This window comes from Melopsittacus undulatus, chromosome 5 (genome assembly GCF_012275295.1).
Source record: "Melopsittacus undulatus isolate bMelUnd1 chromosome 5, bMelUnd1.mat.Z, whole genome shotgun sequence".
Classification (NCBI taxonomy): domain Eukaryota; kingdom Metazoa; phylum Chordata; class Aves; order Psittaciformes; family Psittaculidae; genus Melopsittacus; species Melopsittacus undulatus.
Window position 1 is genome coordinate 69305604 of NC_047531.1, and position 18990 is coordinate 69324593.

An 18990-nucleotide genomic window follows, 5' to 3' on the forward strand; every position below is an offset into this window, starting at 1 on the left:
AGTGCCATAGCTAAGCAGGTTAAAGGGTGCAATGAAAGAGCAAGTTGCAAAGAGATTGATAAATTATGTTTAACACATACAATGACATCATCTAGGTTTAGTTTCTTTAGTTTGTCTGTCATGCTTTTTATTGCTTCAACATAGAACTGAATATCTATATTTTGAAGAAGTCTTTCAAGGAAGGGAAGACAGAAGCCTGACAGTACAGAGGGGAAAGCTAGCATGAGAATAATCAGTACAAGGAAGACATAATTGGTTTCACTGCATTTATGTAGTCATGTCAGTGGAATATGCAAGTGTGCATCCTTGCAGAACTGAGGCTAAGCTACAAAAGAGAATTGTTATTTACTTACACCTCAGTATGATGCTTCTGCCATCAACTATGCTGAATCCCTGTCTTCCTAATTGTCTTCATATGCTGGAAAGTATGAAATTAATTCTTCTCCCTTTGAAGATATCAAGTGGAAAGGAATATCTCAATTGACAGAGAGAAGAGCTTGTACCTGTGTGCATGTCCTTTTTTCAGCATAGCTGCTGGCCTCTCTCCTCCTCTCTTCCCAGCACAAACAGGTTAAGTCTTTTTTTGCCCTCTACTTTGTTTTCATCATTTTTACCTCTTCACATTCTGTTTGGCATTTTTTCCTTCCCCACAACCTCTTGCAAGTATTTTCCATTCTTAATACATTTTTGTCTGTGGAGGGAAATGTGTTGGTTCATATGCCTGGACAGACACCGCGAGAGCTGTACTTCAACACCTGCTTCAGATCATACTTCTATCACATCAATGGACAAGGATAATTTACATGCTGCAAAGATCATGAAGGACTCTGGTCACCCTTAACCTCTTGTGCAGCATAAATCATGGAATCTCATCTGGTGATGTGTACTAATCATAAACTTTGCTTTACATCTTAGGAAGTTTTAGTAAGTTTTGCTTTAAATCTTTAGGAAGGTCTGTGAATTTCAAGTCTTCAGCTTGCTTCAGGAATTGATCAACAGGTTAACAGCATTTCCATTAAAAATGGAGTATTTCTCAGATAAATGTGTCCAATTTCAAATTATAACTGTTGGATGTAATTAGGCCTTTTTAATCTCTTTTGGTAATCTTTCTTTCTTCTCCACTGGAAGTATTTGTAAGTCTTTATCTCATTTTGGATGTCTATGCCCATTATGATAGGTTTATCGAGATTTCAAACAGTATTTGCTTTTCTACAAAATAACCCACCAACCAATCTAATTGACCATTTAAGATGACACCTGAACAGATGAGGACACAAAAGAAGCAAAACAAGTCAAACAGAACCAAAAGTATATGTAAGTAGTGTGGAGGTATGCAGCTTATCAAACCACTCTTCCTCTTTCATAATGACTTTTTGCCTCTTACTTCAGGTCAAAACCAACATAACAGAGTGCTTCCATTCAGCCATAAACCTGTGGCAGCTCAATGAAAACAGAAAAGCTGTAGTGATGGTATTTTTAGTTCTGCATCTTTTGTATATCGAGTGGAATTTCTGGTTTTGTGCCTGTGTTCTGCTTTTTTTTAAATTATCTCATGTGATAAGCATGCTCAGAAAAGCACAGCTACATTATGAAAGTAAGTTTTCTCCACCAGAGCCACAACCTCCAGCTAAGATGCTGTACCAAGCATTGTCATGAACGATAGTCCAGAAAGCAGTAGTTTCATGGGGAAACTGAAAGCCGGATCATTTTCTATCAACTTGAATAAAAAACCCCCAACATTAACACTGTGTTTTCATCGTGTTAATAGCTACTTTTATCTTCGGTAGTTACTTAAAAAAAATGGGGAAGGGACTATTTTGGATGATCAAAGCGGAAGAGAATCTGAGAAAACAGTCTTTCTAAATCACAGTCCCTGTGAGGGACATCGACAACATTAGAAAAACACTGGCTGTGGAAGAACATTGTGTTCATGTATACACACCACAACTTGAAGGTTACAATAAATTTAATAATTACTCTTCTTAAATATTATCCTTAATTATTATTCTTCTTACATAAGATTGAGGAATTGAATCATAAAGGCCTGTTTTGCTACAGGCCTACACCTCTTGATTAATCTCGACAGAGGCAGAATTAGGTTATCTCACATCCATGTTCACAGTGTATACTACACATCACCTTCATTTTGTCCCTGAGAGCAAGCTGAGAAGAGGTCTTTTTTTGTCAGTGTCAAAAGGACAAGTCAATGGATGCCTATGAGTACGATGAAGGTTGAAGTGGTTGAAAAGTACATTTGAGAGGAAGGCATGTGATATATTATAGAGCTTACTGAAGGTACCAAAAAGTCTGTATTACAGAAGTTATTTTCTGCAGCTACTGAATTTCGACACTTCACAGAAAAGGCTTCTTTGTGACAACCAGTCTGTATTAATGAGCTATTTTTATCTGACAGAATGTGGTCATTCAAGGTTCCTGGCATTCTGAATATTTTTACATGCTAAATTTTCATTAGCCTGTGTGCAGTTATATGTTTGCATTTGGAAAATCGAGGTATCTATTTTCAAAACCTAACATCTCTATCATTTTCACAATTGCCATAACAATCCCTTTCCATGAAGTAACACTGCATGGATGTTGCACACATGCAACAGGGAAGCTAACCCATTTAAAAGCTCAAACATATAAATGAAACTCATTTAACAACCCGAGGAGATGAGACAGTTTGAATTTCAGAACATGTGGAAGAAATACCATGAATGTAAAAGACAACATTTTCAAAGAGGCTATTTTATTTAAAACTTTCCTTCCTTGGGAGCAAACTAGGTCAGTTTTACCAAAGTGAAAAAACTTATTTGAATCTTGGATACATAATTAAGCTATCCCTAGGCAGTAGGAAAATAAACAGCACAAGCCTGAAATACTGTTAAAAATAAACTAAATTTAATCACTGTAAGGGTATAACATTTTAATTTAGGGTGGAACACTTTATGAAGGCTCCCATTAAAATACCAAAATATTACTTTCTCTGGCATTTTTTTCATTTTTTTTTGTGTGGAAAAGGGTGGTGCACACTGTGCTCTTATAGTATCTGTGCTGCTGTCTGAAAGCTGAACCAAGATTTGATCCCTGACTTCTTGACATATGAGGCTATGTCTGTCCAAGAAACAACCCAACAGGGGTTACAGGCTGGGGCCAGAATCTCTTTCCTCCCTTCTGTGCAAGTAGAACAGAGCAGATGCACCGGGAAATGCATGCTGTCACATCTCTGCATGTATCGGATGAGTCAGTTGAAACACTCGTGGTGTTGCTGTTAGGACACACAAAACCTCGATGTGCCCCCTCTTCTTCCCTCCAATGTCTGGAAACATCACTCTTGCACTGTAAAGTCAATAGGAAGTTGCTTGGCACCCTTTTAAGAATAATGAAAAACAGACTTCTAGTTGCAAATAAAAACTACCCACATAGGAGCAATAAAAATATGATTGGGTCATTTAGTTTTTTTAATGTCCCTTACACTGTTCTATACTCTCCTCTAAGTCAATGGCAAATGTGACCTGCTGTCTTTGACGATAACATTACAGATGTCTCAGAAAGTGCATTCTTTGCAATTACTAAACCTTAGCAAAATACTATCCCCTGAAAGTCTCTTGGACAAAATATCACTCAGTACAAGAGACAACAAAGGTGCAGAATTTAATTGTGAGTATTTCAAAGTTCTTGGGATATTTACTAAAGAAGCACTATCTGGGATCAAAAGAAATAGCAGCATGTATGATTATTTAATCCCCATAAAACCATTTGGAATTCATAGCTTATTATTTAAAACTCTCTTAGACCTCACTGCCAGTTACTTTTGAGTTCAAAAATATACCAAGCACTAATAAACATTGATTTCTTCCACTTTTCAGTAAGTCTGTATAAGATGTTGAGGCTGCCCTACGCAACAGCCATATTCCAAACTTTTTAGTTGGCTAAACCTTGCTAAAATCAGCACTTGGATGAAGCATGAGATAACCTGAACCCATCATGCAAGCTCATCTCAAGTGTTCCTATTGAGCTAGAAGGCAGGGAGGCAGAAGGAAACTGATGATGTTTCTTGTTTCAAATACCAACAAAAAATGTAGCCATAATGAAGTTTTAAAACAGTTTTACAATTTCTTTTCCTTTCTAAAGGCACAATTAAAAAAATGAGATTAAGCAGCATTTCCCAGGAGTCTCATCAGTGACATCAGTTAAGTGGAAGCAGGGAAGCAGGAGGATACTGAGGCTCCATCAAGGCAGAAACAGTGGTGCAGTGGCTTCCAACAACTTGTCAGCATAAATATTCCTGAGTAGCTCACCTTGCTGCTGATTTGTCTCTCGAGGAAGAAGCAGACTTGAGATGAACTGCAGCAGAGGCTCTTTTATTTATTCTTAAGAGCTTTATGTAATCAAATATGATACTGTAACAATAAACTAAAATGATAATGTGAGTAAAACAAAAGTGATATTAAGATGCACCACCCATGTTCTGCTGGAGTCACCTCCTGCAGCACATGTAACTGCAGCCATTTGCAGAACTAAGAACTTCACCTGAAACACTCATCAGTTTTAGTAAATATGGTACTGCTAGCCAGAGAAACAATAATATGAACAAGATGTGTCATCATTTTGATTTCATACATTGCAGGACTCTTGCAGCAACTAAAATAACTTCTCTTTTGTGAAAGCCACAACTACAAAAGCAGAGCGTAAATTTGAGTAGATGTACAGCCATCAACCAACTCGGAAAACCAATGGAGGAAAACACTGATTAAAGACCAGTGATACAGTCTGACCCTGGATTCTGGGGTACTGTATGTGTGAAATCAATGTATTTAGTTATACGCAGCTAAAAAAAAGTGACAAGAGCAGCTGTTTTAAATCTCCTGCAGTGAAGTCATGGAAGTTGTAGTAATTGCACAGAGATTTAATAATGCCTTCTCTCAGATAATGCTTGGGCAGCTTGGTAAGTTCATATAATTGCCATTAATGAAGGCCATCTGCTAAGTGACAAGGTCATCACTCTAAAAGTTCTCATTCATGCCATCCAGGGCTTTCAAGCAACAGAGTAATGCTTCAGTCACTTATGGTAAAGTGGTAAATGAAACTTCATTGTTTTTCAAACTGTGTGTAATTTCTGGTTACACTCACCCTAAAAAAACAGCACATATTTTAACACAGTAGTGTAATTTTATACTTAAAAAAATCTATTTTCTGTGTTTACTGCTAACTTAAGCTTTTTTGATGAACTTTCCCAATGCCTAATGCAGCACAGTGGCAAGTCAAAAAGCAGGCAGCCCATCTTTAGACATTTTTTTCTGCCCTAATCTACATACATTACAAATCCTTCTGTCAACTCATCATTATAGATACAGTACTTGTAACCAAGAGAGGGAAAGCAAACTCTGTAAAACATGAAAACATTACTATTTTGCCATACCATTATCTTTGAATGAAGCTAAGTAATCCCCTTGCTGAACAGTGATGGAGGTACTCATTTAGCAAAAATTTTTACCATTATTTTATGTGGCTTTTCATTGCTGGGACAATAGTAATGGAAAAAGGATTGAAAAACACAAGAAAAGATTCTTGCAAATGCTACACAGACCCAGTATTCAGGTAAACTGGAGTGGTTCAGTCAACATTACAATCCACCCCAGTATCTAAAAAATGATAAAATGCTGAAACTTTAAAATTAGCATCCAGGAATATAAATTTTAATGAAAAGGTACAAATCAATCCATGCATAAGCATGTGAAAAGCTGAATGAATCTGGTCAATTTGCACAATTCTGTATTTGCTACTGCATGAGCACTACTGCTAAATTAATGATGAAGTAATTCTGAATAAGCTGTCTGGAATACCAGAACAAGGTATAACAAAGTATCAGATTAGCCTAAGGAGAACTTTGCTTCCCAGCCAGTCTAATGAGGCACCATGCTAATATAACCATACTGCTTTTATGAGTTGAGTTACAAATCTGAGCTGATGAAGCTTGCTCATTTTACTCTTATGAGATGTCCTATTGCCCTTTTGTTTACTAACTGCCTTAATCATTAAGTCCAACATACCACTTTTGCTTAATCCTGACCAACACCTCCATTTGCATGGGTAAATTTGACAGTAGGGCACTTCAGATGCCAGGCTTCCCACTGAGTCTTAATCACAGTTCTGCGCTGTGAATTATATCAGTAAGTCTTCTCAATACATACATATTTTTATTGCAAAGTCGCACCTTATCTTATAATTTAAAAACTTCAAAAGCAGGGCTCACCCTGTGGAGATGGAAGACTAAATGGAATTGTGTTTCTCCTCCTGTAAGAAATATTCATTTCCCAGTGAAAAGAAAGAGTAATTCAGAGCAAGATTTGAACTCTGGGGCTGCCCGTAGTGCCAACCAAGAGAATTTGGCCTGTTGAACATCTATTTTTACAGAGAATGGGACTCATCAGGCAAAAAATAATGGAACTATCCTCTCAGAGGCTAGGTCTGGGAGGTGGAGGAACAGCATTATACTGCAAACTGAACAAACAAATCTTGAGATTCTTGAAACACCACAAAACAAGGACTTTAAATGAAGCCTACATTAAAATACTAAATGAGTAATGTTAATAATTGAATTAATGAGAAGTTTTGCCTGAGTCCAGGTAATACCCAGATTTTTATATTTAGTACATCCCTTTAAAAGCACACTACTGTACCAGGATAGCTGAAATGAATAGATAAGGATTCCAGCCAGCCTCATACTGTCACACACAGCATCACAGTAAAGTAATGAGCACAGCATCACCAGACTCAGCTTTCACCACCCAGCAGCCTTCTGGTTCCCTAATATTTGCACAGACATATATCAGGGTTAATAATAAAAAGCACAGATAGGCAGCTTGAGGAAAAGACCAGATAATAGCACATTACATATGAGCAGCACTGGGATTCACAGGTGTTTAAGATTGCTATGGCATGGAAATGAAAAGTATTGATTAAAGGAAATAATTCTAATATACCACCTAGGCTTGTTGAATTTCCCTACATAGCATATAATGAAACTATGTTTTGAGTATTATATAACATAATCAAATATATCTCTAATGTAAATGGGGTCATCCAGACCTCATCAGAAATGGGTCAGTGTTCTGCCACTGCCTGTAAGTCACACTGCCTGTAAGCCACTGCCTGTAAGTTAAATGTCCAGGATGCTCTGTCCACAAGATAATGTTATAGTATGTTTAAAAGTTTTAAACTACTGAAGTAGAAATGGAATATATTTTCAATGACAACACGCTGTTTCACAAAAAAATTCATACAGAACACATGACAGCAGAAAATTTTATGTTGACCAGTCCTCCTTTTATGAAAACATTATCACTGACCTAGTCCTGTTAAAGTGCTCTTCTGTGATGATTTAGTATTTTGCTGGAAATCATAAGATAACAGACATAATGGTTATTTTTGTGTGTCTGATTGTCACACCACATTATAAGGAATTCCTGATCTGATTACCTTTGGTTTTGATAAACGTCTTGTCATAAGTATTTACCAGTCAGATTTTCTTTTAAATAATATTCACAAAGAAAAACACAAGATTTAATTTTGAGATGGGAAATGGACTAGTGAAAGAAGGCTGGGAGGAAAGCATGATACACCTGAATTTTACACATTTAACATACAAAAATAGAAACTTAAGAATCAACCTGAAAGAAAACTTCCATTCATCAGGAGATGAATGGGTTTATCAAGCTGTACATTACTCTCCTGTTGTTTCAAGTACTGATTACCAGATGTTAACAGTAAATGAAATTCCCATAATCTGATAAGGCATGCCACATTTTCTTGTTGATGATTCACTGTGTTTTGCTCAGCTGTTTATTCTTTCTTTTGCACCTACAGTTCTTTAAGGTTTCTTGCCAGAGCAGAAGTTCACCTTATCTTACAGTTCTCATAACATCCTTTTCATTGACATATAGCAATTAAAGTAAGTTTATCAATCCAGGTTTTCTAGTTTTATGTTGCATGTGAACAGCCCTTCTCAGTCATGCCACTATGCCTTCACTTTTACAGCCTTACCCTTCATCTCTTCCAGTAAAACCCCTGGGAATCAGAAGACTGTAACATAGCAACAGCTTTCAATAAACAACAAAACACATGGAAGGGTAAAAGACTTCATGCTATAATGGACAGGATTCATGCATCTTTAGCCAAGTGACAAGGCTATAGAAAGCTAATTAATTTTCATGTAGCCAGGGAGCTTACAACAAGTAATTTTAAAACACAATTAAATCTTTTTCTCAAAACTCAATTTTAATGTGACAAGACTTTGGTTAATTTGTTTTCTGGTCTAGGGATCTTCAGGTGAAAAGGAAGTACTGAGGACATTACATACTTCAATTATTTCCCTTATTTTCAGAGCTAATACATATTCTTGCCTAGTGCCAGACAGAATATTTCAGTTGGTAGTACTTATATTTAGCTAAGTGAGAACCATTAATCACCATTTCCTGACAGCATCCTAAAAAAATGCCAAAGTACTTCTATTTCAGTTTCATTCACTCAGTCACTTTAAAAAGATTTTATTTCTATACGATCTCAGTGTGGTGATTTGAACTGACGGGTGATTTACTAAGTAAGTTCCCACAAATACAGTTCATTACAGCAATTTAATAGATTCCTACACATTAGACTGAAATATATGTAATCTAATAATGTATGTCATACTTTGAAAGGCTAATTCATCATGAAAGCGACCTCCTGTTTACATAGCTAAAGAATACCTGTTTGTAGAAAGGACAAGTTACATTCAATTGATACTGTGTGGATTGTATTTTATCTTTGTCCCTTTCCATTAAAATTAGTTTCTCTGGGACATATTTTAATAAGCTCACTAGATAGTTAATTGTCCATAATTTCTTAAACTGGAAAAAAATGGCTATTTTCCAAAGCTCCTCCATTACAAATTTTATAGGACTACAGGAGTTAGCCTTAACCTCTTTTGCTAGATTTTTGATGAAAGTAAGCAAGGTTCAGATCTTGCAGGATACAATGATCACACCACAGTGCAGATCTGAATCTCCACACACAGATAATAGGCAGCCTCTTCCAGAATTTGCATACTAATACAAAGCCTGCCACTGCTCCTCATCCCAGTTCGATTACTCCTATCTACTGCTCACACCCTGTCTGCTTCACTGCACTCTAGCAAGGCACTTGCGTTCCAAACAACACCCACTTTTCTCGTGACTTCCAACTGACTGTTGTGCCTTTTCTTGTAAGGTCAACAACTTTTCTCCTCCAGTCTATGTAGGTGCTAACAGAGGGAATTAAAAGCTAGTTGCCACACTCTCATGTCTTGCACTTGCAAGAGAAGATAAACAATGGCATTTGCAGGGAGATTTCTGTCTAGCCTCAGCTATCTCAAGCTGAAATATGCTCAGAAAAAAACTTGTGCTGCTCAATAAAGTAGCTATCAGCGTTTCATAAAGTCTAGTGTACACCAGGGAAGTGCAAGAAGGGCATCCCTGATTAACGGCATAACTCAACTCAGATATCCTCCAAGCCCTTGCTGCAGTGTTTGGACATGTCTAAGAATGTAATGTGACCAAAATATCCCATGCTTTTCTTATTAATTTTTAAAGAAATGGAAGAAATTATTTTCTGCAATTTTCCAACAACTCTTCAACTGTCGGAAAAAGAGTTACAGTCTAATTATTTGTCAAGTGCTTAATGTGAGTAACTGAAAAGAGAAGCCACATGTTGGACAATCCTAAGTACTAACAATGTATATATGTCAATTCTCTCACTCTTCCTAAATGAAAAGTTTTGTCAATGAGCCTTTTATATTTGAAGATTTCTTCTAATAAGAGACTAACATATATAGTCATGAATGGTAGTAACAATTTTTTTGGGGTGTAGAAATTTTGTTCTCCAATAGTGACATACTAGATAGGTTATATTACATATACACAATGTATTGCATATTTTAGAAGAAATAAATATTTTTGTTTATAAAGTTGGTAGAACTGATCTAACAGCTCATTCATCATCACATTACACATTCTTGTGTACCAACTAGCTCCAGGCTTCTGGAAGTGACTATTATTTGGCTGTGAGAATCTAACAGTAATTAGTCTGTCATGTGCAGGTTGTCTTTACACAACACTCTATAAAGACCTTTTGTACCACTGAGATGATTTTGACAAAATCTATTTTCAGTTCACTGAACTGAGAGTGCGTTTGTCTAAGCCATTTTCCTGTTTCCTAGGCTCCGCATCTGTTTCAACAAGCTTTGTGTTTGCTACTGCTAAGACTATATTCCAGAGATGAAGATTTCATTGATGATGCTGCAAAGATTAATAGTTGCTTTTAACAATTGGAGTACTGGGCTCTGCTATGTGAAATAAAATCCAAACGCAACACAACCCCACAACTTTTCAATACTCGGTGATCAATTAAGGAAGCATTTAGTTGGTTAAATAAATGGATTAGTCAGAGTATCAGCTTTTCAGGGTACATAGTGTCATTATTTACTGTCATGGAACACTATTGCCTTTAAAAATCTTTGAAAACTGCCATTTAATGAAGTGGAAGCCCCTCTCTGTTTCTCACATTGAAGAATATATTCCATAAAACAGAGTCTGTTGAATTTTGGTTATTAAACAAATGTCTGTTCATCTCTTTCTCCCTTCCAGCCATGCAGCAGTCACTCAATCAATGCACTGCTGTTGCCTAGTTATCAGAAGTCCAGTTCTGTTGCCACCGAGGGAACATTAGATTCCCCACTGATTTCAGTGAAGGCGGATTAGTTCCAGGCATCAGACAGATAAACTGAAACAGAAGTTCTTACAGATTTTCTGCTGCAAAGATGTTGCTTTCTTTAAGGCATTTAGAGCTGATTCTGTCTTCAGGCTAACAGCACTCAGTACACTAGGTGAGAAGACTGACACAATATTGTATTAATTCATGGTTTCTGTCTAAGAAACTTGTAACAGAAATGTTTGCAATTTAACTGCTTTAAAGATACTGCTTGCATGCATGTAGAAAGTGGGGTGCTTCTTCTCTAAAAGAAAAAAATTATAATTTATGTACTGTTGGGCAGAGCTTAGGAAGACCCTGACCACAGCTGGCAGCATAATAATCACGTTCTCAGCAGTCTGACAAGGACTTCTGACATGTGGAGCAAAGCCCACAGGGACCTGACCACTGACTTCAACGGCAAGATCCCTGTCGGCTTCAGTTAACTTCAGTGTTTGCACTGTTTGTCTCTCACAGCATTCTGATTTTATCAGCATATCCCTACCACACACCTGAACTCACAGAAAAGGCATTTAAGTCTGCACTGATCCAACCTGGCATGTCCACATATCCCAGCACAGTGCTGTACAGGTTAGCACAGACCCTGAAACAGCATGAGCAGAATACTGAAGTACTAATTAATCACCCTTCCCCCTTAGCAAGACTAATTGCCTCAGGCTTGATGCCTTGTTGACACAACTGTTCTGTGTCTGCTTTTCAGTAACTTCAGCATTCTGCATGAGTGTAGGCAACTACAGACACATCTTCCATCTATCATCCTTTACGTAAGGTACTCCTGCTTCTCCAGCACTGAAAGGCAAATACACTTTTCAGAAGAAGGATGTTATTCTGGGAAATAACTAAAAGTCTCAATTTCATACCTCTCTGATAGCTGTACAAAACTCACTCTGCAGCACCTTCTTCAGAGACTGTAGCTTGTGTACTGGTACTTCTCCAGATTCTTGCAGTTTCTCCAGTAACTCAATTGCTCTCGCAACATCTGAGTGGGGAAAAAAGGAAATACATATCAGTACAAACAGTGACTAATAAGTGACTAAAAGGGGCACACTAATGATCATTTTAAATTTAAAATCCACTTTACCAGCACATACTCTATTAACCTTGTGCTATACCAGCTGCAACTAGGTAACAACACTGCTGTTCAGAGATCCAAATCCCAAAGTATGGACAAACCACACACACACACAGTGGTTCAGTCGTAATTGCAAACATTCATTGGAACAAAGGTACCAGTTCAAAGTAGCCAATCCATATTAGCAGACCTAAATTATTTCTTACTTTCTGCATTAGAGAAAGTAGCACAGGAACTGTATGGTGCTTACTTTTATAAAATCTGAAAGAATTAAGCCAGGTCCTTATCTAAGCACTCACATGATGACAGCATCTAAGAAAAATACTTGATATTTTCTTCTTATAAATTGACTAGGTTTCCAAAGACCTGATCTGCCACACAAAACCCATACAGCCCACAGAAATACCCAATATTTCTGGTGGCCTGAGTTTTCCTTAAGTACCTGTGTGTTGTCTAGGGCCAAGTGTCTCTGATAAGCAGTCCAGAGGTCTTAAGCTTAAGTGAGTAGCCATATTGTGTGGTGGGTAGGAATCTGGTCCAATTAAACAGTGCCCATACCCTCACTCTCATATTATCTTTCCTTTTTAACACTAGCTCATAACTTAGTTATTACTACAATACGATCAAAAAAGCCCGAACCAAAACAAAAAAGGCAACAAGCCCACCACATGAAGTGCCCAACAATCCTTTATGGCTGGGGACACAGGGGCACAAGAAATAGTGGCCAATCCCATGCAGGCTAGCCTAGTCAAGCAAGTGACATGCTAACTTAGGTGCAGGAGTGAGCTGAGTGAGACATATCTTGGTCAGTCTTCAGGGTGATAGAGCTTAAATAGAGGGGTTTCTGCTCCCATGTGATTTAACACTACCTTGAAGCTTTTCAGCTGGTATAGTTGAAACTGGCAATGCTGTTGTCTTGATTGTGTGGTCATTATCATATCTCCTAGGATCTTTTTCATAGCCACCAGAGTTATGAAAAAGTGTAACTACTGACCAGTTACACCACTCTACTAAATATAGGTCTGTATCCTAGTGATGAAATGAACGTGTAGTACTAAATGATAAAACAATATTGTAGGTATTTTAATATTGTGCTTTAACTGCACAAAGAAGAAATAAACACCCTCCCCCCAAGCACATAACTCCAAAACGACTACAATGGCTAGAAGCAACCTTATATAATACTCCTTTCTGATGACAAAGATTGTACTGTTTGTGACTGGGAGATTATGCTAATTGAAACAGCTCTTGCAATTCTTGGCTTGTAGCTGAGCTATACTGACCAGATGTCTTATACAACAAAGCCATGAGAAGTTTTCTGGAAATAGAAAGAGATGACAGTAGATGAGCTGTAATGGGAATAAAAAAATAATCATACATTTGCATTTATAAGAAAACAGTTACTATCCAGCTGCATCAGTGTTAGGAAAACAGAAGATGACACCTCAGAAAATCTAAAATTTAATTAAAAGAGGCAGGCAACTGGTCAGCACAGTAGGTTGTGCCACAGTAGATTAACACCCAAATAATTATCATGCCTTTTTATAGGCATCTGCCAAAAGACAGCTCTAAGTATGAGAGGAAGCACCGAAGAAAGTAGGTAGTGATTCCTTCAGAAGGATATTTCCACTTATTTGGGTGCAGTCTGTATCGTAGAGCAGTTTTGGAGCTCATGAACTTTCAGATGAAACTAACCCTAACCCTGTGTTCAAAGACTGAACCTGTGGGTTTGCTCCATGCAGTGCTTCAACTGCTATTTGCTTTCCTTCTCCATTCCACGCTATCTGCTGGTAGAGATATATCCAATATCATTCACAAGGGATCAGAGACAGAGAGCTGGGTGTGATGGGAAAGAGAAGGTCTGGATTAGTGAAGCAGGTTTGTGAGCTGCATGTACAGAGACAACAACTGAAGCTTTATTTGCAAATAAAAACCAGAAGAAATTATGTAGAGGTGTACCAAGTAAGATCCCTCCACAGCACTTACTTAAGTAAGGAGATCTGAGAAATAAGGAGGTCATGGATATCAAGAAAAAGTAAGATTCTGGAAAGAATACAACTGATGGCAACTAATAAATTAAATAAGAAGAGGTAAGTACACTGTTTAGCAAGAACCATTTCAACAAAGTGCAAAAAGAATGTCAGTGCATTAAATAAAATATAGAATCAGAATCATTTAGGTTGGAAACCTATTATGGAAACCTAGTATGAAGCAACAAACATGATTTTTAATGTTCTCTGCAATAATCATGTCACAATGATTTTCGTTTACCTTGGATTTTTTTGTCTAACGCCTGTATTGTCTCCCAAGACTTGCAGTTAGCTAAACAACAAGACTCAAACTCTCCAGTTATTAGTACAAGTTGGTGCAAACTGGTACGTCATACAGCACAAAGCATCAGGATGACTTATTCTGAAGAAGCTTCAACAGCCTATCTTAATAGATCAGATAAGGCCTCTGAAATTAATGTCATGCACATAGCTAATCAAATATTCTAAATTAGACTGGCATCTGACAGTTCACAGAAGTTCTGACCATCTTTCCCTCTGTCCAGCTATACCTGTAGAAGGTATAGCTTCTGTGCTACAGATGACCTTCTGCAACTGCAACTACTCCACAGTTGCTGAGAAATTCCATCACCACACCTGAAGATTCTATGCATCATCTCACATTTGCTCTGGTCCTAAACTAATATTCAATGAAAATGTTGTACTGCTAGAGAAATCTTCTGATTCAGAAGGCAACATAATTAACTTTAGCTACATTAATCAATCTAACAGAATTAAGGACAGGTCTAAACATTTCCCTAGGGCATGGACCAGACTCTAAATCTCGATTAATCACTTCTAAAGTGATGAGTTTTGCAATACACATTATAAATTCATATTCTGGTTGAAAAGTCTGGCATGTGTGCTTAGTAAATAGTCTCATGAGCAAAAATGGGCACTAAATTGTTGTTTGCCAATACTAGATTACTTGGTGACTAATTGGTTGGGGGTAAAGCAAAAGCACAATATCCCAAGATCATTCCCATTTTCCACACTTTCAAATTCATTCACAATGCTAAAATACATGAATGCTGTTTCCCAAACTCTTGTTGAATTATTCACCTACCATATCTGTTAACAGTAAGCAGTCTTCTTTCTCTTGTCACAATTAAGCCTGTAGCTTGCTCAATCTGGCAGTGAATTGTGGGATACTGCTCACAGAAGAGAGAATATGGAAAAATAAAGCACTTCATGGGATAAAATTACAGAATGAAAATGAGGCATGTGTTCAGGGCCAAAGCTGTTTATTACCAGCTGATGCTTTTTCAGGAGCAAAATGTAACAGTTGGTACAAAACAGAAGATTTTGAGCAGACTAAAAATGTATAAATATGAGTGCATAAAATATGACCTCATGAAACAGGCTGTATTTTACTTCCATTAATAACTTTTAAGGGGAGACTTGTACAAACAATTGCCTTAGTAACCTTAGGACAGGTTAAAATTATCAGTGCATGAGTACTCACTCGAGGTGAGTTCCAGCTAAAACTAAAGTAAATGCTTGCTCAAAGAAGTGATGTTACTGGTAATGAGGAAGACTACAAAGCTGCAGTGGAAAAAAACATATAGCAGGGAATCCATCCCTGTTGAAGTAAATGAGAATATTGTCATATGTTTGAGAAGAACTGGTATTCCTCTGTTGGGATCATTTTCTTGTCCCCAGTCCTCCTTTGATTTCAAAACTAACTAACTTTGTCTGCAAACATGATTGCCAAGGAATTGTTCTTAAATACCATTTTCTCACATACTTATGGAAAGTGCAAACTGATGAAAATAGTGTGTGTGTGTGTATTTATATAGATATATGTTTAAAAAAAAACCCCTGGGATTGTGTTACAAAAATTAAGTTCTATGTAAATAAAATAAACTTGCTTTTTATTTCTGATTTGTCCTTCCTTTAAGCAAAGATATTTTTAGACACAACTTCTGAAAAGAATTGTTTTGCTTATTCTCAAACATTTTCCAAAATACAAAATCCATTATACTAACATTAAACTCATGCTAATGTCATCGAAATCTGTCTTCATCTTCCACATTCATATCCCACAGAAACTGGTGGGAAATCTGAGTAATGATGTGCGTAGAATCATTCCTATATATTCTATGATGCATATACTTTAAAGGGAACATGCACTTATTCACCTCCTTATTATATCCAATTCTAACCACATATTCTTTCTACCTTTTTTTTTCTTCTTTCCTTATGCACAATTTCTTTCTCATTCTGTTTAACATTCACTTTCTTTTGTCTTCTCATCACTGTGTTTGCCTACAGCCTTCCAAGAAATAATACTGTTTCAGCATGGTGGGTCATGTTAGTGAAGCACACAGAAGGCAGAGGGCTCTGGTTGGGTGGAACACATTTATCAAGTTATAACACATTTTATCAAGTGCACTCGTCAAAAGAAAAGTATGATTTTCAGAAAAAAAAGTCAAGTGGTCTTGTTATTTTCATTTGAATGAAGTTTCATTTGCATTGATAGTAAGAAACAAGCAGGAGATTACTATACATATCCTATGAAAGAGAGGAACCACCAGAACATAGAACTAGCAAGATACCATCTGTGATACAAGTGGAACATTCCCATCCTATACTAAACAAAGTTGAATCATGTGTACACAGCACTATAACATAATACAGTTGAAAAAAAGGTCATCTGGCTTAGATATCACTTTGTTTTGTTATATATTGTTTTCACTTGTTGGGTTTCATTCAAATATCTAGCAATGTACAACAAAGACTGATCTGTTTGATTTGCTGGATGTTCTGAAAAACAAATGTTATTTCCAATACCTTGAAATTCAGCTTTTACAATTTGAAAGCAAATTGTGAATCCACAGACAGAACCCTGGCAGTTCTGAACTTAGCGCTCTTTCACATTACTGTTGAAATTGGGTAGACCAGGCTCCAGCACTCTGAAAGTTGTCCAGACTGGGGTTTCAGTCTGGTATATTTTGTGCAGTTTCAGTTTAGTCAGGTTGAAAAGTATTAGGAAAAATGTAGCAAATTATTTTAGCCTGCTAAATATGTCCCATTTAATACCAGAGTACCTTCAAAAAGAACTTCCGTGCATGACTTATACCACAAAATGTGAAAACCCTTGTATCATCTACTAGTGTCTAACCTTTCTCTCTTGTGCTAGTCTATGAGTCAGTTGGTCTGTAGTCCTTAAAATAAATATATTACCCCCTGACTTAGGAGACTGTTAAGCAGTTAATAGTAGCTACAATGCTGTGTAATATTAGCACGTGTTCAAACAGTAATTACTCAGAAACATAGTATTTCTTTAATAACTATTCTTGAATCATGTTAAGTTATTCTCAAAGCCAAAATACGGTGATCAATTTTTTCTTAATAAGATATTGCAGAACAGGTTTCTAATCTTTTCGAGTTCTTTCTATGCCTCATTCCTGTTCTGGAGATCTTCACTGCATTAGTATGCTAGTTACTAGGAAAAGTACATGCGCTGCATAAACACCACTTGGTACCTTGAAGAGGTGGAACATCACTACAAATTGACAGCAAGGACACTCGGGAAGTGTCTAAAATATTCACTAGCTTCACCATGGCATTACTGAATAATAATCCTGGCAATTTTCAAGGTCTTTTCTGTCGTGCTTGAAGACCTTTAATAAGGCTGAAGGTGTGTCCTGGGTTCAACAGTAGCAGTCATTTTTCTCCTTCTTAGTAGCTGGTGCAACCCCATTCCCAGGCCGAAAGTCAAAACCACAGCACTGCCCCAAGCTACTGAAGGAGAAAAATTACTGCTACTGCTGAAACCAGGACACACTTTCAGCCTGATTAAAGGTCACGACAAGGTGAAGAATTTGCATGACAGAACAGGTCCTTATAATTGTCAGTAGCTTTTCATTCCTCCAGTACTTTTGTTCAGGCTTAGTTACTCCTTTAAGCTCATGAGAATATATTCTTCATGTTATTCTGCCAACTTTTTAACATAATTCCCAAACCCTACACAGGATGCTTTATTATATTTAGCAATCCTTTCCAAACACTATCAAATGACAGCAGGTAATCAATGGTTGGGCAATCAGAATTCTGTGGTTATTAGCAAAGTTCATTCATAATTCATAGCCAGTAGCCCTAGTATCAAACTATTTATGTGACTTCATGGTTAAAGCAACAGCTTTGGAAAATTTTCAGTGTGTATCTTTTGAAAATTGTCTGTATTACTACAGCTCTGCTGCCATTCACTGTTTTGTACAACATGGCAATTCTTACTCTGGTGTCAAATACCAGACTTGTCCAATACGTCTCCATTCACCTCTTCAGTTCCTTACTATCAGAACAATGCTCTTCTGAAATACAATAGCTCTCCCATTATTTTTTTATTTAATCTAATTTGGAGAGTTCAGAAACACTCAGGCAAAGAGCAGGCTTTTTTATTTATTTTTTCCCCATTTAAATTGATACGTTTGTCTTGCCCAAAATTTCATGCTAATCAGGAAGCATAAAGGTGTACTTCACCATGGTAAATCAGACTTGATGTGCAGGGAGTGATAAGCTAAGCTGTCGGAGAACAGCAGTAGCATTCAACACTTTATAGTGTGTATCTGTGAGGACTATTCAAATTAATTATAGCAAGAATACTACTATCAGTGCTTTCATATTCTAAGATGATATTTGTAGCAGTTATAGGTTTAATGCTGTGGCACTTAACACTTCTGTGGCTAACCAGTGCTACGAATGCACAAATAAATATAACAAAGAACAATCATACCGAAGTCTCATGATTCATCTCGTGATGAGGGTTTCAATCCACCACACTTCTGGTGTACACATCGAGAGCTCAGCAACTCACCCTATACTGCTGTTACAGTCAATGAGGAAAAACAGATGCTTTGAGGCTACAATTCATCTGACCTATTTTAGATGAGATGAATCATAGGCTGGGAGTGCCTGTTCCCTTTGTTGACTAGAAAGGGAAACTCGATGATTGGCTCAGATGTAAATGCCTGCATCCTACATATCAGACATCTACATCAGCATGATGAAACCTACTCCTACTGACCAGATACACAGTGAATGACTCATGCAAATTTACCTTCATGTAGTCCAGGAGAC

General features: G+C 37.1%; 1 protein-coding gene across 1 annotated transcript in view; it reads right to left on the reverse strand.

Moving 5' to 3' along the window:
- The window catches only part of LIN7A (lin-7 homolog A, crumbs cell polarity complex component), a 47780-nt gene that overhangs the window by 17022 nt on the left and 11768 nt on the right, over positions 1-18990 (reverse strand). The window contains exon 2 of the mRNA XM_034063007.1: positions 11649-11767. Within this exon, the coding sequence (XP_033918898.1) occupies positions 11649-11767 (119 nt within the window). The remainder of the gene's footprint in view (positions 1-11648; positions 11768-18990) is intronic.